At 39.7% G+C, this 24358-nt stretch overlaps 1 protein-coding gene across 4 annotated transcripts in view; it reads left to right on the forward strand.

The window, feature by feature from the left end:
- Positions 1–24358, forward strand: part of Ptprm (protein tyrosine phosphatase receptor type M) — a 794765-nt gene that overhangs the window by 468406 nt on the left and 302001 nt on the right. For all 4 annotated transcript variants that reach the window (XM_008834659.1, XM_008834658.3, XM_008834655.3 and 1 more), the window contains exons 10-12: positions 1250–1451; positions 2796–2898; positions 23238–23511. In XM_008834659.1, coding sequence (XP_008832881.1) covers positions 1250–1451; positions 2796–2898; positions 23238–23511 — 579 coding nt within the window. The remainder of the gene's footprint in view (positions 1–1249; positions 1452–2795; positions 2899–23237; positions 23512–24358) is intronic.

Below are 24358 nucleotides of genomic sequence, written 5' to 3' on the forward strand. Positions count from 1 at the left end.
TCTTACTCTGGTGATGCCACAAGCTGCGGTGATTAATATACACAGAAAATACGTCCTTACCCAAGCTCAGGTGATTTAGTCTAAATACTCTTTCAGATAGGTCTTCTTAATTATAATGACATGGTATAAATATAAGAAAAAAGAATGTCAATTATCACTCCGTATAATAACAGTGTTAGTGTTCATGCACATAAATTATAAGTGGGTTTACCTATTTAGAAGGAAGAAAGTGCTCAGTTTTGCAATTTAAAACTTTTGAATATTCCACATTTAAAAATTATGTCATTACAACCAGTAGAAGTTAGTAATCACCACCAAAGTACATGTTCTTGAGTAGTTGATGAACTACTCATACTGAAATTCTCTTAAAAATCACTCAAAAAGTCAAAATTTAAAGATACCTATGTTACATTTATTTTCAAACATTCTAGATTCATCCAAAATGAGAAGATCTGTTATGTAGCAAATCTCAGGAAAATTACCTAGAGTTGTGCTCTCCGATGGGACAGCTGCATGTCATTCACAACAATTTGAATATAAATTTTATTTGATTAAAATTAAGTGAAATTTTCTGTTCTCAGTCTCAATTGCCACATTTCAAGTTCTTGGTTGCCGTGTACAGCACACAGCCACCATGTTGAATAATGGGGAACTGGACATTTCCGCCATGACAGACAGTTCTGTTGAACAATATTGCTCTGAAAAAAGTTAATGAATAAGAGTTTCAATAGCTCCCTGTTTGAAGCGTCAAAACCACTGGTGCGCATCTCGGATTTATTTTTGGAGCAGATGTTGTTGGCCACATGCTTCAATATGATGAAAATGCTTCAATGGGATGTTGTTTGGGGTAGACAATAATCTCATTCATTGCTCAAGCAGATCATGGCTATAGATTAGTGATGAGGCCTCTGGTCTTCCCAGTGCCTTATCTGTCTGCCCCTTGTCTATTTTGCTACTTTGTTCTAAATCTACTTTTATGACATTTTGGAATCAAACACTCTCATGGCCTCAGCTTTGTTGACCCCATCCTTCATGCACTAATTTACTGGCTATAAGTCCACCCATTTCTAAAGGTAGCAACTCCTAAGTTTGGATTGTGTTCCTGAGCCTCTTCATTGGGTTCAGGGTTGAGAGTGTCTAACTGGGGAGGAGCACTCACCATGAAGGGTCTGACATGAGAAGGGCTTGTTGGATAAAGATGAGCTCTAGACCCATCCAGATGCCTCATCACAGGCTTATTCTTTTGCAGATCACCTATAAAGCAGTCAGTTCCTTTGACCCAGAAATAGATTTATCCAACCAGAGTGGAAGAGTTTCAAAGCTGGGAAATGAAACCCACTTTCTGTTTTTTGGCCTGTATCCTGGAACCACATACTCCTTTACCATTCGAGCCAGCACAGCCAAGGGTTTTGGACCTCCAGCAACAAACCAGTTCACCACCAAAATATCAGGTAATGTGTAAACACCAGTCTTAATCTTTTATTGGAAGTAGCATTTTTATACTGTTTGATTTCAATTTCAAAGCTGAAACATATTAGCATACTTTTATTCATACAGACACCTCTGGGTACTGGAAACAGACTCAGGATAAATGAAATAATGTAAATATTTAAGCATTTGACAGGGTTAGTCTTTTGTGCTGGGACATGGCCATTGTTTCTATCTGGTTAAGGCACTCTGTTCCCTTTGGCAGCCAGTCACCACTGCAGCAGTGTTGGAGAAACTGTCATGAACCATGAACTCAGCAGAAAAACAGCAGCATCCGTACTGTGCTTCTAGAAGGTTCTGCTATCCTTAGGACCTACACTAGTAGTAGTTTTCCATACTGCAGAGAGGCAATATACAGGATGGTACCTGGCACCCAGACCTCCAGTTTTTCAGAGACCCAATTACATCATCCAACAAAAGACATGATTTATGAAATATTTCTGGGCATGTTCATCTGTGCAGAAAATGTCTGTATACTTCAGACTGGAGGAAATGAAGCTGCCATCTGCTAGAGGATGTGAAGCCACAGCAAAAAGAATTTCACAAACGTTTTCTTTTTCTTCTTTTTCCTTTTCTTCCTTCCTTTGGATATGAGTAGGTAAATATTTAGGTCTGCACTTGGGCTTTTTTATTGTATATTGTGTTAGGCAGGCACCCTGCCAACCCAACTATATCCCCAGCCCTAATGTACTTCCGTGCTTAAGTTTACAAAAACAAAAACACAGCAGATAGTCAAACCCCAGCTTTTCTTAGTTCAATTTTGTTTCATATTGTCCCACTTTCCTGACAGTCCACAAGTCATCACTGACTCTCCCCAGCAAGTTTCTCTGACCCCTGCCATCGTCTGTCTTTAAACCCCTAGACAGACCTTTGATACATGAGTACCCACTAGATGAATGGAAGAAATACAAAGTTATCGTGCTGGTGCTTACTTTTAAGCTTATATATGAATTTAAGTACATAGCATATTTCCATAACAGTACACAAATTATAAGACAATTCATTCTCAAAAACATTCTGTTAGTACGTCGCCAGAGAAAAAATGGAGAAATTGAATATCATTCATGCCTCCTAAGCCCCTCATGCCTTCTCCTATCCTCAACTTGGGATTAAATAGGTCATTCAATATGCATTGGCTTTAGCAACTGTCCCTGCTGCTCTGTGTAGGGGAGATAAATATACCTCAGCTGTGATCAGTTTGATAGCTACGATTTGATATTCAGTGGTTTCTTTTTGTAAAAGAAAGTATAAAGTAACTAAGAAGATAAACAAGAAATAATGAGTCTCTCATCTAATATTTTCCCCAGCACCATCTATGCCAACCTATGAACTTGAGACACCTTTGAATCAAACTGACAATACAGTGACAGTGATGCTGAAGCCTGCCCAGAGCAGAGGCGCGCCTGTCAGGTAAGGAGCAGAGAAAGGGCACGGCTGGCTCTTGGAGAAGAAAGCTCCAGTCAAGTATTAATGTCAGCAGAGTATTTGCAGCATGAAAAACCAGATCTTCATTAACTCTCATTAAAGAAAATAACTGAGGAAGATGGAGGAGCTTCGGTGGAGGGGGATCAAATATTGTATGCTCTGACACAAGGTGGTGTTCTTCTGAAGAGCAGGAACAAATCTCTGATCTCCTGACTAGGTGGCTTGAGCCCTAGATGGTAACTACTTGCTGCAGTTCAGGTACCAAAGGGCAGAGGACCTTGTTTCCTGAACTCTTCTTGAATTGGGCCATCTTATGTGTTTGCTCATTTACTTATGTGTTACTCTGCGTATGAATTTTTTAAAGAAAATGAATTATTAGAAAAAACACTGAAATCTTCATTTGAAATTATGTTTATGGCCAACATCTAAGCCCAATTTCCCCATTCCATTATGATTTATGTAGTTAAGTTACAAAGCAGAACTCTTACAGTGAATGAATAAAATACATTTATTCTAGGAAGGAGCCAGAATAATCCCTAGTGTGGATCTGTCATAAACTCAGTAGTCTATATAGGTGAAATTTCTGCTTGCTTCTGAGGAATTTTGATATTTCACCTTTGCCTACCTGAACAGATATCCTTCACATAATCTCTCATTTCGCATAGCACACCGCAAGGAAATCCCATTCACAGTGCAGGCTGTATATAGTTCATCTCTGGGCTCCTTTTAGAAAATCTGATTTCATGAGCCTTTTGAAACTTGACTGTATTTGATCATATTTCCATGGCAGTATCATAGAGCAGATAGGTGGACCTCTTTCTGCTTGACAAAACACACCCAAGTCTCTGTTCAGAAAGCCAAAGGTCAGGGCAGGAAAGAATAATGTTAGTTGATAGTGATGTCAGATTAGGGTAGAGTCATGGAAAGTTTTAGTCAAAAAAGCTTCACAATCCTATTGAATTATATACCATAGTTTTTCTTTTAAGCATTTATACTAATTCATGAGTGCAGTCAGTAAGAAAAATGAGGCACAGAAAGGTTCTCCTCTAAGCTGAAGATGTGGTCATGAGGGAAGAGTTAGCCTTGGCACTACAGGGCTCACTATATTGATTTGTGTGCAGTATGGAGGAATCAGGCTAATCTGATTGACCCAATGCACACATTTCTCATGTGTTGTTCAGGACACAAGTGTACCTATGGCCAAAAGGCTGACTTTCTTCACTTCAGAAAGCTGAATTTCCATTAAATAAAAATGGATACTCTGACCATGGCCTCGGGAGCATCAATTATTTTCTGACCAAATAGTTGCCCAGACTCAGCAATCCCAGGTGGTAAATGCAGCGGTCAGTTTTCACGCACAGTCTCACAGTCAAAAGTGAGCAGTCACCAGGTTCACCCTCCTCAAAGGCGGGAAGCAGAAGTTCTAATAGTCTTACTGAAGCAGTCAGGTATTCCCGTTCTCTCATGTTCTTCTACAAAGTCCTTGTACACATCGCTCTGTTGTTGTATTTTTACCTTCAAACCATCTCACTCAAACTTCTATCCATGTCCTTATACAGGTCTCTCCAAGGCTAAATTTTGAAGTAATTTCTCATTGAGTGATTCTTCTGTCATTTTCTGTTCAGATTTCTGTCCTCTTCCTCCCTAAGATGATGTTTCATTGTTTATTTTTACACATTTCTTCAGCTTTGGGAGATGCTGGGACCTTGCTGGTTAGCTTTGGGGCCTATGCTTTCTATTCTTATTTCTATTTTTAAAAACCAGACAAAAAAGATTGAATGCTTGTCAGAGTCCAACGCACAGCTTCTGCCACAAACCTCACATTAATTTCACACCCAGCTCACTTAAATCTAAGATTTGGATTTACATTGTCACACCCCTGTCCACTGTTCTTGTAACACCCTAATTTTCAAGTTCAATGATGCTGTGCTGTAATTAAACATTATTTTGCTATTGGCTAGATGCACCTTGAATTTTCCAGGGTCACTTTGCTTTCTTCATCCATCAGTTTCTTCATTATTAGCGTCTTGAAATTAACAACCTGTTATCTACCTTCATCATCTGAAATCCATAATGCTAGAATCAACATCAGTAGGGAGACTTACAAATATCACCTGACCAGAAGGATGCCTGTCTTCAAATGGGGAAATTATCTTGGTACACATTGGAAAGAGGAGATTGTCTTAGCTTCACCTGTCAAGATTTCATTCTTCTTCATCTTTTGCAGAACAGTGCGAATTCTCTTCCAAGGGGTTGTTATATAGCACAACAGAATGAGACTGATTACCCGTTGAAAAGATGGAAGACCAATGTGTCTAGAGAGACTAATTTGAGGGGAAAAATCCATAGTTCCCTCAAACTGAATGGGCTATATTAAAGTTCTAAATTTCACTTGATATTTGGAGAAATAACAACTCTGATTAGAGAATCATGCGGGCTGCAATCTTAAACCGTGGTGGAGATTAAAACATTGGGCATATCTGGAAATTTGCAAAATGAACATGAAATCAAACCATACTACAAAAAGTCATCTCCTAAAGGATAATACAAAAGGCAGGTGGAAAGGAAAGTGAACATCTGCTTGCTCTCCTCTGTTTGCATGGCACTATATGGCTCAAAAACACTATCACTGTGTGATTTCCAAAACCCATTCTTTCAATTGATTTGATTTTCCTTTGATCCATATTCATTGGTGTTGAAAATTCATTTCTACTTCATTTACGCACTTCACTGGGCAAGTTGGTGGTGTATTGATTCCACTGTAAACATTCAGCTTGTTTAAGGAAGATACTTGAAATTGCACTCAGCTCTCGATGTAAATGATTGTTTTCTTTTTATTGATCAACACATCAGATCTGTCACAGAAAATTATTTAAATCTGGAGATGGCCCAAGAAGACCAAAAAATTCCATCATTCCAACCACTAACTAACAACAAGGATAGAATTTTAAAGTCTATATATGGATTCAATTTTTTCCTCAATAAGACAGGGAAAAGTTAATTATCTTTTACTCATTTAGAGTCACCTCATCTCATTTCTGTCTTCTCTCTACTGTTCATTCTATATAAATACAATCCAACAGAGCAAACGCTTATAATTTGGCAGGAAGGGAATAACTCTAAATAAAGGATGAGTTTTGTGTAAACAGTTATATTTTTCTTAGGCTAACAAATGCTCTCTGATTTTGTTCGTGTGTGTGTGTGTGTGTGTGTGTGTGTGTGTGTGTTTGCTTGTGTGTTCATAGAAGGGGAAAAATATGTAATGAAGTAATTTTATTTTCACAAAGTGTATTATACTTTTATGAAGTGATTTGATCCTACAGCTATTCTGGAAATGAGATTGTTTCTCTGGTGGGGCTCAGCTTGTCTGCATGTCCCCAGCTGGTTGTCAGATAACAGCATCTGTTAAGGGGACTTAGCATAGAAATGTCTATGAGCCCAAGTCATCTCAGATGGGCAGTGAACCAGGAGGGGATCATGATTATTGGTGAAAGACAAGATAGGCATATACTATTCTTTTTTTTTTCATCTTTTTGAGACAGAATCTCCCTGCAGCCCCAGCTAGTCTGGAACTTGCTATATAGACCAGACTGGCCTTGAACTCACATTCACCTGCCTCTGCCTCCAGACTGCTGGGATTAAAGGTATACATCACCAAGCCTGACTAGGCTTGAGGACACTTCCCGTGTTAGAAATTATAGTTGTTGGCAAACAAGTGATGATGCTTTAAAATATGGAGAGTATGAAATATGAAGCAGATAATTGTGAAATTGTTTAAAGTAGTAGCAGTCCATTTGTTTTCCTCTCTGCCTGAGAATCCAAAGAAAGAGACCTTTATTTCATTGATACCATACTTTTGGACATCATCTCCTTCATTCAAGGACACTGTGAACATGCCAACATCATGGGGTTCTTCTGAAGGCTAAATTGATACTTCAGGTCATACTTCATCCATAGTAAATGCTATATAAGTGTTTGTCCCTGCTGTGTTCCCTGAAACCATACAATTCGGTCATTGGTTTCTATTCAGAAGACTGGCCCTAGTCTTCTAGCATTTCCCTTGCTTGTCTCATTTTATTCAAATCTTATGTCATGAAAAATATCATTTTATATGAAAATGAAATTAAAATTTTAGCAATTGGCTCCATTAATAAAGCTCTGATTTATAAAATGCACTTTAATATTAATTGCATACAGCCACCTCTTCATGTACATACAGAAATTTGGAATCTTGTAAGTAGCAAATCACAAACACACATACTCTCACACAAGCACACACAATAAGCAAATTAATGTAATAAAATTTCAATTAATCTATTATAAACCAGAATGTGATTTCCAAATTTAAACAATACATTTCTTTTAAAAAGCAATACTTTCCTCTAAATTAATTAGAAACTTCTGTTCATAGTTAATATTTAAAATCATTATTTTCTGAAATACAAGGTCATGTCCAAGGTCTTATGTAGTGTTTTCAACAGACAGAATCACTCTCTCTATCCAGTAAGAAACTTCTTTTCCTTTTTTGAACCATAATCATTCATGCATATTATCTAAATGAGCTACTGTATTCACTCTGATGTTTCCCTCGGTGCGTATGCTGTGCTTTGATCATGTCCCTCTCTCTCGTTCCACCCTCTCCACTGCTCTGCCCTCTCCACTTCTCTTAGTCCTACTACTTTCAAATTGTTTTCTTGTTGCTCTTTTGATTTCTACACATGAGAGGAAACATGGGCTGTTTTCCTTTTTGCATCTGGTTTATTTCACTGGCAAGATGAATTTCTAGTTCCATCCATTTTTTTTCCTGCAAATGACATGATTTCATTCTTTATGGCTGAATGATACTTCATTGTATAAAAATACTGTTTTCTTTATCTGTTCATCTCATGATAAGCACCTTTGCTGGTTCCAAATTTGATTATTGTTCATAGTGTGGCATTAAACATAGGTGCGCATGTATCTCTTATGTGTGCTTAGATCATTTCCACTGAGTATATTCCCAGGAATGGAATAGCTGGATCTCAGGGGAGTATTATTTTCAGTTTTCTGAAAAGCTTCCATACTGATTTCCATAATGTATAGAATAACTTACATTCCCATCAACAATGCATAAGGGTGTAAGAAAGGAATTTGTAAAATTCAAGTATGTACTCAACATTATAGATGCAGAAATTGTAGTCCTAACTTAAAATGGTCACCATAAGGCACAGGAAGGATGCATTGCATTCTTTGGAGTTTGATAAATGGAGTTTCAAATCCCAGCTCTCCTCCTGATAGTTTCCTCTGATTCCCCAAGCTTCAGCTTCTGACTGTAGAGGGTCAGTAGGATATCACACAACATGTACCTTTTGCCCTTTCCTGTCTGTCCATCACCCAACATCAGGCACTGCCTGGTCCCTACTCTTGTCTTTCTTCTATCTCCAGTCCATGTCCCCCTGTTCCTGTAGGTGCCTTCACTGCCCTGCTTAATCACCCACCCAGGTCTCATTGCCCTCCACATAAATCCAGACTTCCTCTAATGTGTAAGGCCTCCAGCATCTGGTCACTTTCTAGGGCAGCCCCATGGAAACCATTCTACAGCTGAATATTCCTGATATAATAGTCCTCTTTTATATTTGGGGGTGTGTTTTAAGACCCTCCCCTCCCCCTGTGAATGTCTGAACTAATAATGGTAAACCCTGTCTGTCCTGTGTTTTCCTTATCTGTACATCCCTGTGATAAAGTTTAATTATAGGTTTAATGCAATGAGAGATTAAGAGTGATAATGATTGCAGAATGAATAGTTAGGATACTATACACTTTATTAAAATTGTCAACATCACTACTGCTGCACACGAGGACCATTAAGTATAATAAAGGTTACTTGACCACAAACATTGAGAAACCCCGATGGCTGATCTGTTAACTGAGCCATCGGTAGGTGACTAATGAGGGGTAGCGTATACCGTATGGCTATGCCTGATAATGGGATGATTCACATCCTGAGTGATGGCACGCCAATTCACACACTTTTCAGAGTGGTATGTAATTTGCAATTTATGAATTGTTTATTCCTGAGGTTTTTCAATCTGTATTTTTGAATCACTGGTAACGAACTGCTAAGAGAGAAACCATGGACCAAGGGAGAGTACTGTTATGTCCTCACAACTGCCAGTATTCTGCTTGTTTCAGAACCATTTTATTTTGCATATGGTGCTTCCTTAATAAATTTTCTTCTGTTTTCCTTCTTCCTCTGTCTTACCTCCCAACTGTAGCACACATATGCACTCTTTCCCCCTCCCTTCTGCTCCTTCACTAGCCTGTTTCTATCCCCCTCTGAGGTACAGCCCAGGTAATTACTTCCAGAGCTTCTCTGAGCTCACTGCCCTTCTACGCTTGGCTGTTTTCCCAGCCTGGCTCACCCTATGTGTTCTACACTGGCTTGTGAGGCTAACCCCAATGCCCCTTTTGGGCAAGGACTGCCCTATAATTTTGCGTCTGTATTTCTGTCCTTTTTCTTTCCCAATTTCTTAGAATTTCACTTTTCTTGTATTTATTTTTATTTTATTTTTTTTTTTGTAAAAGCAATAGAATTTTAGAAGAATATTTACAAGAGCAAGAATAGGACTGGATTTGCATATGATAGCAGTCACTGGATAGTGCATTGGAGGAAGTCAGTAGACCCTTGGAGCATCCACATATTTGACCTGGGAGAATGGTCCAGACTTGCTCTCACATGGAGATCTTATAAGGTTAAGAGGGTGGGGCTCTGTGGTATTATCTTCCTGTCCTCCCCAGAGTTTGACTTACAGTAGGTGAGATCTAATCTCACAGTTCATAGAGGACTCTGGTATTAACAGCTGTGGACCTTGGGTTTGCATCTCAGCAATGTCATCAGTTGCTGTTATGCTGCTATGAGCAAATCTCTGGCAGAAGCAGCATGAGGAAGAAGGGGTTCATTTGGCTCAAGCTTCAGAGGGAGCAGTCCCTCATGGCAGGGAAGGCAAGGCAGCAGAAAACACTCAGGCCATGTACGCTGTATTGTGAGCAGCTAGTCAGATCACAGCAGCTGACCAGGAAGTAGAATAGGCCTAGACCAGAACCTAAGATGAGATAAAACCCTCAAGGGCCAGCTTGGCCTCACCTTCTCAAGGTTCCAAAGGCTCCAAAACAGTGCTACCAGCTGGGCACAAGGTGTTGAAACATTTGAGCTCCTGGAGGACATTTCAGATTCAAATCACAGCACCCTGAGAGCCTTCTGTGTGTTTCTTCATTTATAGAATCAGAATCAAATGTGTCCTGCTTTCCTCCTAGCCTTGTCAGGGAGTTAATTGAGGTGAATTTCCTTTGCAGGCTGAAGTGCTGGCATTTCCAAAATTCAAGGTTTGTGCCCTTGAAGCTCTATGGAACACACGGGGAAACAGAAGTTAATGGAACAAAAAGGATTTATTCAAGTCCAGTCCTGAGGAAAATAGGCTTTTAAGGGACACAAAGGAATTGCACTGAGAAAAATGGGTGAAGAATCCTCCAGCTAGGCGGGAGGGATCGTTCTCTCCAGCACCCCTGCTGCTCTCTTCACTGTCATGAGGACCCGGGGCCTCTGCCTCCTGGAGAAAACATTTTCTTTCCAAACACTTCACTTTCACTTTCCCGTAGGTCAGTTCAAGTGAGCTGAGGAGAGGAGGGTCCTCCAGTGACTTCTCTTCCCCAATGAAAAACATGAATCATTGAGATCTTAAAGAATATGTCAGGATTGTTGGGGGAAGGGGACCAGCAGGGTGGGTAGAAAATCAACAAAATGAAGTATGAAAACCCTGTAAGGAACCTGTTCCCATTTGTTTTTCTGTTGCTATGATAAATACCACAGTCAACAGCAACTTGGAGGAGGAAAGGTTCATGTGGCTCACAGGTCCCATCATCAAGGGAGGCCAAGACAGAACTCAGAAGCTTGTAGCAGAAACCATGGAGAAGCATTGCTTACTGGCTTGCTCTCACTGGTTTCCTCAGCTTGCTTCTGTATACAGCATAGGTCCAGTCCACAGTGGGCTGGGCCCATCTGTATTGGCCAAGACGGCGCCCTACAGACGTGCCCACAGGACAATCTGAAGGAGGTTCTTCCTCAAACAAGGTGTCCTCTTTTCAGTTGATGAGTTTGCATCAAGTTGACAATAACAACTAACCAGTATAGAAACCATTATTGTATACTGAAAACCTAATACAAATTTTAAAAAGGTTGGGGAGGAAAAGTGAAAGTATGCTTCTGCTTCCACCGTTGCAGCAAGTAGAATAAAACTGTGGTACCATGTTTACTTGCCAAACATGCTGACTAAATTACTATTTAGTTTTTCTTCCCTTTATTTGTTGTTTTTAGTAATAGATGTACTTTCACTTCTAGAGGCATTAATATTGTCCATTCCATAAAATCACAAAAGTTGTAGGGGAATTCCTGTTCCACCCAAGCAGAAAGAAGAGCCTGGACACAGAAACAGTTACAGGAAGCACTTTTCCAGAGGAGGAACATACATAGGTGTTAAAAACCATGACAAAATGGTCAGAGCATGGAGCTGGAAGCTCCTGGATTTAAATCTTGGCTCTTATTTGCCTGTAACTGTTCTGCGATTCATTCTTTACCTTAATTAGGGGCCAGGAATAACAATATCTATCCGAAAGCACAACTAGAGAGCTAATGGCATGTGCACAGTCAGGATAGCATCTTCCACAGCTCTTAACTGCTCAATTAGGAAGCTTTAATGGGGCAAGGATGTTATTCTGTCCAGTAATGGTAGACATGCCTTATAAATAGCATGGTAGCTCCTTCATTTTGTCCATTTCTTAGAACAGTTTCTAGATCCTGGTATAATATTTCTGAACCTCAATTATTTCTGAGCAGCTGGTGATAGAGAAATTATAATTATAAAAATAAATTGTGGACTGGTGAAATGGCTCAGTAGTTAAGAACCCTTTCTGCTTATCCAGAGGACCTAAGTTCAGTTTCTAGCACCCAAGTTGCAATCACCTGTAACTCCAGTTCCAGGGTATCTAATGCCCTCTTCTAGCCTCTGTGGGCAACTACATATACATGGCATGTATTCAGACAGACACACACACACACACACATATATACAAATAAATTTTAAAATATATATAATAAAATATATAAATTATATAAAATAAAAATTGTAATCATTACTTAGAGCAGGGAGCTAGGATATGCTGGGTCACTGATTATTGGTGAAATCATTTACAAGTGTCAAGAATAGCCTTCCTCCTCAAGGTGTCAACAGGCATACTTGGTAGGAACAGAGATCTGGGAAGATTCACAAACGTTGCCTGATCTCAATCACAGAGCATGAGCTTTCTAAGCATGTTTGAATCCTGTGCTCAGATCCACAGGCCACATGGACCACTGGGACCCTGCCTCCTCCCTGCTGTTGGCTTCTCTCCTATCCCTCAGATTGGGAGGCATCTTTCCTGCTGAGTCTTTGCAACCAAGTTTGTCACACCATCCTTTGCAGACAACTATTCTGCAAAGCCATGTCCTTTTTTTCCTGTCTTTTCTAAAATTGAGGAAATATATTACATTTTTGTGCCTAGATGATATCAGAATCTTTGCTGTTTATCCCTGCTGCTCAATTCCTAAAGCTGCACTGTGATTTCTTCATTTTTAGTTCTATAAATGTGTGTGTGTTTGCTTGTGTTGTTCTGTGTGTGGTGTATGTGCATATTCATGTGGTCTGTACATGAGCATCTTTGCATAAGCATGTGGAAGCCAGAGTAGATTTTAGATGTCTTCCTTAGTCACTCTCTATTTTTTGATACAGGGCCTCTCTGTTGACCTGGCTTGCCTGGAACTCTATGTAGACCAGACTGGACTCAACTCGCAGAGATCTGCCTGCCTGTACTTCCTGCGCATTGGAATTAAAAGTTCAAGCCTAGTCTGAACCATAATTAATAAAGCCCTGTGTTAAAATTAAAAAGAATAAAATAAAAAAGAAATGTACACTATAGAAACATCTAAAACTATTTGGATTAAACGTTCTTTGTTCCAGTTCTGAAATGTTGCAAAGATAGATTCTGGAAGGAAAATATGCCTTTCAGTGTAATAATTTTCCCTTGCCCATTGGGGTGCATACACTCACAAAGATCAAAAAGCCATTCTGTAATAAAATCTAAGTTTCCAAATACCAGAACCAGCTTGTTTTATTGTCACTGCTGTTGCTGTGTGTGATCACCCGTCAGTTCCCCAGCACCATTCTCTGCCTACTTTTAGGGAATTCTCTCATATTAAAAATAAGGTTCTGGATTGCTCTTTGTCAGGAAACAAAGATCATTTTTATTAGCGTTGCTTTTTGGGTGACAGTGTCAATCATCTTTTTGAAAATTCATTTTGGAACGCACAGTTTGTTCTTCAAGAATCCTTGGTAAGAAGCTTTACAAACGGCTGAGAAATGATAATAGTACTCAAGTAGATGGATTGCAGCATTTACATGGTGAAACTTAATTTAACTTTTCCTCCAACTCTTATTTCAATCATGCCTTTGTGCATAAAAATATGCTACATCGCTTTTCTTGCCCTGTTTTTCAAAATTCCTTCTCTTCCACATAATCTCCTCTGAAGGATTCTGTGCTTTAGATCAAGCTCCAACTTCATTACCATGGTCTCCCTCACTCCAGAAGTCACCAGAAACAGTTTTAAATTAGCCTTAATAATGAAATGGATATGGAATCTTATGTTAAAGTTGAGGAACTATGGGTAGGGTTTCCTTAGGAATGATTATATAGGCAGAAGTAGTACTCCATTTACCTGCAGTGCGTTGGAGAGAGACTGAAGGACACCAGGCCGGACACTAGGCATGATTGCCGACCCATTTTCTACCAACCCCAAAGACCCCTGTGTGTGTTCCTCACCTCAGGTAGCTTGTGTGGAGCTTTTGACGTGGCTTTTATGTCCTGCAGTGTAGTTCTTCTGGCAGCAGGCTTTATGGGAACTGAGTGAGGAAAGTGCTGTCATTCCTGGGGCTGCTCCAGGTAGCAGAGATTTGGAGTATACCCATTGTAGGGCCCCGCCATTAGCTTCCATCAGCTGTACTATTGGCAAGGGATTCTCACCAGTTATTGGAGTGAATGGAAAATACATTTGGCATCTAGAGGCTTTGACTTTTGTATTTGCGGCTGGGTTTAGTTGGTTGGTGGGTTAATTTTTGAGACAGGGTCTCACTGTGTTGCCTAGGCTCTGCCTCAGCCTTCGAGTAGTTAGGATTATGGGTGTGGACCATCATATCCATCCATGTTCCATTAATTCACCTGGAGGAGAATATTGGAGACATAAGAATCACAGAAGCAGCCTTTTGAGTGTCATCATCAGCTATTATGACTAGACACTGAGTTCCTGTCAGGTACCTTCAGTGTGGTAGGTGCTGTAAGATATTTTGATGCAGAGACTGGCACTCCTATGACTTTGTAATCTGTACAGGCCCTTTTATGATCCCTCCCTAGTAGTTATTCCAAGATGCAACCTCTTTCTAATTCCCTTAGAATGGCCTTCCCAAGAGCAGACAGTCTGTGCCTAAGTCCACTTTGTATTCTTCCCCCGTGTCCAGCACAAAGCTCAACACACAACAAATACTATGGGAAGAAAGGATGAAGGGAGCATGAGTGGAATAATTTTCTTCTCATTTATTGACATCATGTCTTGTACTGGGATTCATAAAATGTCCAAGCTTGAAAGGTACTTCCTGAGCGGTTGATTCTTAGTGGCAAAGCTAGAACCAGTCTCCTATAGAAGATGGCTCTGGTTTCTCTCCATAACACCACTTGATCCTTTGGTAGTTAGGTCTAGATTTCAATTCATCAGGCCTGTAGTAGTAAAACTTCTCAGCACTAGAAATTCTAAATCAAGTATAATATACACATATAGGAATGAAGGTACAGATTCGTATCCTGTACCTTGTACCCAAAACACTTTGGACCAGGAATGTTTTAGATTTCAAATTTTGGCACATTTAGGGAGAACTGCACAGGCTACTGGTTGAACTTCCCTGAAATCTCAGATGCTCTAAAATTCAGAGTTCAAGATGGCTAGAGTAACGAGACTCTGCACTTCACTTGCTGTGTCTTCCAGAGTGGTGTTTCTATCACTATTCATACCACTAGGATTAAGAGAATATATGTTCATTTTGGTAACTGACCTTGAATTGTAAGTTTTATAATCATGTCTGTTATGAGCTCATGATGACTGAATCATGGTAAGCTTAGACGAAGTGCAAAATGCAAAGGGAAATGCCTTTGTTGTTTCAAAGTAGCAGAAATCACTTTTAAAGATGTTCCGTCTAGGACTAATTTACTCAAAAATGTGATGCCTGATGTGCAGATTAATGACAGGTGGCCTCTTACACAGCTTCAGAGCCTGAGTCTAATGCACTGGTGGCTTTTTTATTATTATCCAGAACCTCCCTAACTAAGGGATTTTTTCATCCTGCCTTTGTTCACAATATGGGCCTGTAATTGAGTTTGTAGTTTTCAACCAACCTTTCAGCTGTAATTAATATTTTATTATAGCAGATTTTATCACTAACTAGCAGAGCAGTGGGCGTTGAACTGTGAGACTGCATGAATACACACACTCACACACAGGGCACTGGTGACTTGTTGATGCTAGGAGAGCTCCTTATAATGTGTCATAGCTGAGAGATCATAAAATGTGTGTGTGGTGGCTTGCAAGTCTTAATGTTCCAGCAAGACAGGGAGAAATTAACGTTATTAACAGAGATTATTCCACCCCTCAGGTCTGATTCTGCTATTCTGTATCCAGTGTCTATGTACAGCTAATTGTCAGTTACCATTCTTACTTTGGTGATCATGATGATGCTGGGTCAGCTGCTCTCAATGCCCTTGTTTCATGCAGGATGGAGGAGTATTAGCCATAGTGACAACAGGTTGAATTCTGACCCAGCCACTCATTTTAAACTGATGACATACTTTTTAAGAACTTAACTAAAGCTTGTCAGATTGTTTGCGGGTATTTTAGCATCTTTTCAATAAATGACAGGTTTAGGGAAATGCTGTATCTGAACAAAGAACTGGAAGAACATCATTCTTTGAAGTTTCAAGGCAATAAACCTTGATTATACAATTATTTATTTATTATACATGGTATGCATATTTTGTGTATAATGAAAAATTAGGCCTCAGAAAGATAACAATACCAATCTCTCTTTTAATAAAAAGATATTTTTTGGTCAGGTGTGGTGGCACACACCTGTAGTCCCAGCACTTGGGAGGCAGAGGCAGGCAGATCTCTGTGAGTTCAAGGCTAGCCTTGTCTACATAGTAAGTTCCAGGACAGCTGGGGCTACAGGGAGACCCTGTCTCAAAAAGACCACCAAAAAAAAAAAAAAGTATTTTTTTGCTTACATGTATGTGTGTACATGTATGTGTGCGTACCCACAAAGGCCAGAAGAAGGTGATAGATCCCCTGAAACTGGAGTTACAGGTGGGTACTGGGAACTGAACTCAAATCCTCTACAAAGGCAGCAAGCGCTCTTAACCACTGAGCTGTCTCTCCTTCCACTGTTTTACATATGGAATGTATAATTTATACCCAAAATTGCAAATGATGGCAAAAATGTACTTTTAGAGACCCTGAAGTGAGAAATATTGGCGAGCCCTGAAAATGACCACGTGTCTATTGTAAAGGATTAGCAAAAGCCACGCTGAAAGACTCATCACTTTCTCCCTCTCCTGGCTTCCCTCTTCCTTGCCCTCCTTCTGGTAGCCAGTTGGGTAATGCCCCCCCCCCGAAAAAAGTTTCTTGCTGAAAAGAAATAGAATAAATAAAAAGAAGAATGGACATGACAAGGAAGTGTTTAATCTTGAAATGAATTCGACCAGCATTCTTAAGTCAATTTCAGATCTACAGCAGACTTCATCTGAGAGGTCTTCAACATTAGAAAAAAGCTAAAAACATTTCACCACATTTGAACTTTCAAGCTTAAGATAGCACATGAAAGATGTTTTTTTTTTTTTTTTTTCCAGGCTAGTCTTCATGTCTACTCTGTAGAAACAGATTTTGTATTCCTCTTGCAGAGGCCTTACAGCCTGTTGCAAAAAAGCCTAGCGTAAATTAAGTTTGAAGTTAGATTTTATTCCATTGGAAAGCTCTGACACAGTGATGTTATATATTTGGCAAATTTTTCTTCACTCTGGGTTGTACTTTAATATTACAGATGCTGTAGGAATACTTTAATACTTTAAATCCCAGAATGGTGGTAGAACAGGGCTTAGAATGGCACAACGTTAATAAACAGAAGGAAACTGAGTAATACATTAAAAGGATAATAGAATTTTAATTCAGCTCACTGAGCTTGGAAACTTCTAATCGCTTTCTATCCTTGAGAATTTACAGTCTTTCATCTTTTTAGAAAAACCAGTCAAACGGTGAGATTTTCAAAATTAGCTTCAAGATTATAATTATGAATGGGAAGATTTTATGAAATTTGTTGGTAATGTGATGTTGTTTATACAGAAAGAAAGCATATCAGCTACAGAGTTTGTTTGAGGCACCGTTGACCTGGGGGCTAATAACGTTAATTTCCATTGGGGAGACTGCAGTGTGTGGCAGTTGGGCAGCAGAGAAGATTTAGCTATTTTTTCATTAACACTTGGACTTTGATAAAGCGAAATAGAAAAGAGCTGCTTGACCTTTGAGTGCTTAAATTATTAAAGAGCAAATAGATCTGAGGCCTGGATGCTTGCAAATCTAATTTGTCTTGTGGAGCAAGGGATGAAAAAGGCATTTGGGGTTTGAAATTGCTCTAGTCAACTTAGCTTTTTCTTTAATATATCTGAAGATGAGTAAATGGTAGCCATTTAAAAAGTGATGTATCCTGAGTAGAGAGAACACTATACCTAATGCCAGCTGGCTAAAAAGGAGGCCCATTAAATAACTGTTTAATTGTCAAAGTCTCATCTAACCTTCATTAAATTGTTGTTTGGGAAAAAAATCATCTTTCCTTCATATTCAAGTAGGTGGTACTTAAAACAAAATTTAATTTCATGAGGGAATGTCTCATTAGAAGACAATAAATTATGTCTGTTAAACTAGAACAATGCTTGACACATAGTAGGCACTCAAAAAATACTTGTTGAATTCATAAATGAAGGACCATGCCCATACCTCACGTGTACCAAAGAGGCTAGAAAAAGTATCAAAGAATTAAGACATGAGGTCGAAGACAGAAAACATGCAGCTTTTGAGTCGTTCGGGTTATTTATTGCTGGGTTATTCAGGATAAACTTAAATTTTAACCATCCCCATCTTACCTAAAAACATTTTTCTCCTTTTTTAACTTTTAGGTACTAAGGAAATGTATACAAAAATGAGATTAATAAAAAAAAAAAGCAGAGCATACTTGCCAGTACCAGTGATCTTCATCCTAACTAACACATAGATGGTATAATATACCCCCAAATAAACTAGAAACCACTTCCAGATTATATCATGCTTTCAGAAATAGGTGCTTTATCGACCACTCTACATTAGGTGTGATGAGACCAAACATGACTGACCTTTTACCAGGAACTTGTAAGACTTGAAAATAATAAAAGGATACCAGTTATTCCAACTCTTCATTAAAGCATATTTTTGTATTTGGGGAGCAGAATTAGAGCAGATCAAAATGACAGATTCATCATAAGCCCCCAGGAAAAGGTCCTGGAGGCTCTCTTTTATGGAAGCAGTTTCAAGTGCCCAGTGTGTTAGGGAGAATGGTGTATTAGGGGGAGCAGCAGTGAAGTGGCAAGCCAATGTCCATGTGAAGGTATCATAGAGACAAAGAGGTTGAATTAGGAGAGTTTAGCATCAGCATTTTGAGGACATCTAAGCTAGAAGCTTTGTGCTGGTTTTCCCCAAGTAGATTAAAAATCAAGAGGAGAAGATGACATGGTAGTCCTTGCCTTTAGTCCCAGCACTCCAGAGCAGAGGGGGTTGGATTTCTATGAGATGGAGGCCTGCTGGGGCTACCTGAAGACTTTGTCTCAAAACACAAGAGGGAGCAGTGAGATGGCTCAGTGGCTAGAAGTGCTTGCCAAGCAAGCCTGGCAACTGGAAATGGTTCCCTGGAATCCATGTAGAAATAGAAGCAGAGAACTGACTCCACAAAATTGTCCTCTGACCCTCATGCATGTGCTATGGCAGGTAAATTCACACACATACTCATCATGAACACATAAACACAATAAAAAACAAACAAAATTTTTTAGTTCAAGATTATCTTCACCTACATAGAAAGGGTAAAGTCACTTGCTTGAAAACCTGATAACCTGAATTCAGTCCTGGGACCCATATGGTAGAAAAAGAGAACCAACCCCACAAGTTGCCCTGAGGCCTCCACATGTGGACTGTAACGTGACACATGTGGACATGCACAAAAAACAAACATACACATGTCTGTGCGTGCACATGCACATCTACTTTTCTCATCAAAAAATAAATGCAATAAATTATTTTTAAGAAGAAGGAAAGTCCTTTGCCAGAGAGAGGCGAGAAGACAGCAACCTGCTTCTTGAAGTCAATGCAGGCCAGGAAAGCGTAGTCTAGGAAAGTGTAGTCTTGGAGGGTGCAGTCCTAGAGGGTACAGTCCAGGAGAGAACCTCCCTGGAGCTCATTTGTGGTATGAATCAGGATGGAGTAAGGAGTGAGGTAAAAAATACCAGTAGCATTGTTATCTCCCTTGACGTTAAAAGAGGAAGGATGCCCATACAGTACTCAATATAAATTAATTATTGAATATAGAGGCCAACTTATATGTTGGTTTTATCTATAAAAACAAAGGTTCCCATCAGTGCCTTCACTAGGACTGGTAACCAGCAAAGCAAGTGTCACCTGGCCCATGAGTGATGAAGAGAACTAGCTCTAGAGTCACCCAGCTGCCTCTTCAGCAAAATGGCACTTCCTTTTTGAACCTGGTATTCATTAATAAAATGTGAAAACTAAAGCTTGTGTGTCCTAGACCAGGTGCCAGGTGGATAATTTCTAAGTCTTTTCTGGGCATGCATCTTTGTTTCTGTATTGTTTTGTACCTTATACACCCAGAAGTGGTTTTTAAATTGGAATTTTATAGATCACGTCATATCACAAATGAACTAGAAAAGCTGACTCTTTAAGGAAGACAGTGTAAGAATTCATTTTATTGAATGAAGAGCCCTTCGCAAAGCAATTATTATAGTTTGTCCATTTTGTGAGGGCAATTGCTGTATGTTGGGTATGTTTTTTAAACATGTAGAATGTACATTGGAAATCTACATAGTCCTATCATTTCATAGGAAAACATAGCCTCAAATTAATTAAAAACCCCAGTGATTTGAAGAATTAGAATTAGGGCCTAGACCAATATACTGTCTTCATCCCACCAAAAACAGTTTCAAGAGAAAGAACATGTTTTCCCAGTGCTATTTGTTTTAAGGGTACAATGGAATACATTTCTTCCACAACTGTCATGTGCTATGGAGCAGGTGTCATTTAGTTTCTCACTTTGACCTTGACCCTGCTTGACAGGCAGTTTAGTACTGGATGCGATGCTCTTAGCTATGATGGACACATTCTAACACTTCTGTGGATAGTACCAAACCCTGTATGGATTATGTTTTTTCCTGTACACACGTATTTATGAAAATTCTATTTATGAATTATACTAATGAGAAAATAATACAATTATAACACTATACTATGAGAAAAGTTATGTGGATGTGCTTGCTCTATCCACCCCTCTTTCTCTCACTTTCAGAATTTAAAAGAAGTAGCAATATTTGGGGGTACAGTTGTCTGAGGGCAGCTAAACCACAGAAAGAAAAGTGGGATAACAGAACTTCCTACTCCATTTACCATGCATCAGACCACTCACTGCAAGATTTAGAAACCGTAAATAGTTTTACTGTGCCACGCTATTGTGGGCTTGCGCAAGGGTGGGCTGGGCAGCTCCTGCGTGGACTCTGTCAGAGCCGCATACTTCTGAAAGCTTAGCCTTGTGCCTTCTGAGGTGATTCACACAGGGCTGCCTACTGGCTGAAGCTCTTTGGACTCCTGAGCAGAGCACCCACATGTGTCCATTCAAGAGCAACAGGTTCAAGGTCCTTCACCCTCTTGGTATTTGGCTTCTCAAAGGAAACAGGTTAAAGATGCACATGTGGTGTCCCTTTTGCCACATTCTCTTGGCTGCACATGTTATGGAGCAGGGCCAACTCTCACGCTCAACAGGAGAATTGCCAAGGTCTGTGCACATGGGTTTCTCATCACCAAATTCAAATGTTTATAGATGTGAGAAATTGAGGAGAAGGAAAGAAATGCAGGTTGCCTTTACACCCTTCTGTTCTTATGTCCTTGCTGTTGCAAGGGTCTGTGAATGCTTCCTTTATGCTGCCTCTATCATGCAGGGAGAAATCTACCACATCTGGTGGAGTGTCTTACATGTTTCGACCTAATGGAAAGAGTCTGATATGAGGAAAACTTGGCTCCCTTCCCTTCCCTTTCCCCTTCTCCTTTCTGTTTTGCATCACTAGTAAAAATTCACTTCAGCATCCACCTATATAAACTTGCTGGACCACCCCATCTCTGGACCAATCATTCTGATGTTCTAAAATAGTTGATTTTTAGTTGGACAAAATTGTGGGCCTCACAGAAGCATGAATTTTATAACTGCGATAGAGTCTGTGAAGTGGTTGTGTTCCTGGAGATAGACAGGTTGGATGGCTGCTGCAGATTCTGAGGCCGCATAGATAAGACCTGCAGATTCTATGCTGTTCCTAGGAAGGCGAGGTGACAGGCATCCTCTCCCATGCTTCTCTGGGTGTTCATGAGATGCTGTTCTGAGAAACACTTGGATTACCTCATTATTGTTATTATAAGGAAAAAGATGCATCTCTTTGCCTGAAGGATTTTTAATCAAATCTGCATTCAGGTTGTGAAAGCTGTTATCAAGATTTAATTATTCTCAGGAGGAGAAACATTTTTTCCCACAAACTGCTTGCCATGTTCATCATTCTAGAACTGCACCTCTCTTAATTTTTCAAAAGTTCATCAATTCAAGGTTTCTCCCATTCTCCTAAGGTTCTTGAGAATTTGGAGGCTTTTTAAGGGGGTGGGTGGGGACAGGGATCTGCAGTCTCTGTGGTGAGGTCTTCACTCTTACGAGCATCACTGGATACTTCCATTCACTTTTTCGCGATCTCTCTTGGAAACTGCTTTAACTCCAAGGCTTCAGCATTCAGCATTTCAATCCGTTGTCTTTCTTAAGACATCTCTTTCAGCTGATGGTCAAGAGCAAAGAAATATGAGACAGTAGACCTTAGTTAATATGGATCCAAACACATTAGTCGCGACTTGTTAAAACTTCACATGCATTTATACAGATGTAATTTAAGAGAATAATATAGTACCATTTTCTTTACAAACCTATGGTTAATGTAATTTCATTTATCAGGTAAACTGTGTTATTTTCAAGCTTGTCTTTAGATACATGAGGAAATGACAGTGGAAATTGTCCAAAAGTTTTTTTTAAAAATCTGTGTTCTGGAGGCTGGAGAGACTGCTCAGCAGTTAAGAGCACTAACTGCTGTTGCAGAGGACCCGGGTTCAAGTCCAGCACCATGGCTGGAACTCCAGTTCCAGGGGAATCCGAAGCCCTCTTCTGACCTTTGCGGCTTTGCATGACATGGGTGCACTAAAATACATGCAGGCAATATACTCATACACATAAAATGAAATAATAATAGTAAATAGTAAAAAAAGAGAGAAATTCTCTTTAAAAAATCTGTGTTCTGTTCATCTTAATAATTGTATCATTTGGGTTGCTGGAGAGAGTTCAGTCTGTAAAGTGCTTGCTGTATGCACATGAAGACCTGAGTTTCATCTCCAGCAACAATGCTCAGCTGGTGCTACACTCTTATAATCCCAGTGCTGGCAAGGTAGAAACAGGAGCATCCCTGAGGCTTACTGGCCAGCCAGCCTCAGATCCCAGTGAGAGACCCTGTCTCATAAAAATAAGGTGGATAACCCCTGAGAAATGATACCCAAGATTGACATATGGCCTCCTCCAACATGCACACATGTGCACATGCACGCATACAAACAGGCACACATAACTACACGTACATATGCACATAAATAAAGGAGTAAAAAATAAGTTGTGTTATTTTGGATGAAAATGTCTGAGGAAGAACACTGAGTCAGGCCGCTACGTACAGGCACCATGTCCACTGCATTTCAGATGCTCTTTGAAATTGAAGGCAGAATAAACGGATCAGCTAGCTGTCTTGAAATACTATGGATGATTTTTTTTTTCCTTCTCTAGTGTCTACCAAATAGTGGTTGAGGAGGAACGTCCTCGAAGAACTAAGAAGACAACAGAAATCTTGAAGTGCTACCCAGTGCCCATTCACTTCCAGAATGCGTCCATCCTCAACTCGCAGTACTATTTTGCTGCCGAGTTTCCTGCCGACAGCCTCCAGGCCGCTCAGCCTTTTACCATTGGTGATAATAAGACATACAGTGGATACTGGAACACTCCTCTTCTCCCCCATAAAAGCTACAGAATTTATTTCCAAGCTGCTAGTAGAGCCAACGGGGTAAGTTTTGAAAATGGCATGTATTATGGCTACTTGGGGTTATTCATATAAATATAGATTAAGTGAGATAGCAGGTTTTTATAGAAGAAAATCATGCTTTTGTATATTTTCATTTATAAACAATTTTTCTCTTCTGAAAATTTTCTATCTAGGGAAAGAAATGGAAAGAAATGACTATATTTTTGTGGTTTGGGAAAGTATCTTGTCAACGTGATAGTTTGTTTTCTGAGTTTCTTATTAGCACAAGTTGGCTAGTCATCCTCCTTAGCTTACTATTTTATAGGAAGATCGTGGAGCTGGAGCACATGCATTCAGCTCACTTAAAATTCTGTGAGATCCACAGCATCTGTCTGCAGCATATTCTGTCCCATTTCCTCAGCTCCAAAGACTTTATGCTTCCTATAGCTGACTAAATTAGGTGTCTTTTTTTTTCCTAAGAGAAAACAGCTTTAGAAAGATGAGATAGAAACAAAATAAAACTACCATTGAGCCACTGCTAAAATTTTCCCCTTTTCCTGTTCAGACCGTGCCAGAGCGCTGATAAGACTTTAAGCCTCCTGCCAGAAGAAACACTTTCTAGATTCTTCCCTGTTGACTCTCCTTCACAGCTTAAGTCTCCATGCCACGTCTTTGCTAGTGCAAGGCAGGGATGCAGAATTCTCTAGTGCTGGTTACATAGGGAGCAAAGACTGGAGGAGGAGTCAGGGGCCAGGTAGAGACATTCAATGTGATGATCCTGTCTTCATTTGACCCAAAAATGCCCAACACTCTCACTCTGGAAGCAGAAAATGGACCTGGGCATGCCTCACTGAGTAACCTTGGTATGATCAAAGAGACACCTGGACCA

Source organism: Nannospalax galili, unplaced genomic scaffold (assembly GCF_000622305.1).
Source record: "Nannospalax galili isolate Female #2095 unplaced genomic scaffold, S.galili_v1.0 scaffold155, whole genome shotgun sequence".
NCBI classification, from domain to species: Eukaryota; Metazoa; Chordata; class Mammalia; order Rodentia; family Spalacidae; genus Nannospalax; species Nannospalax galili.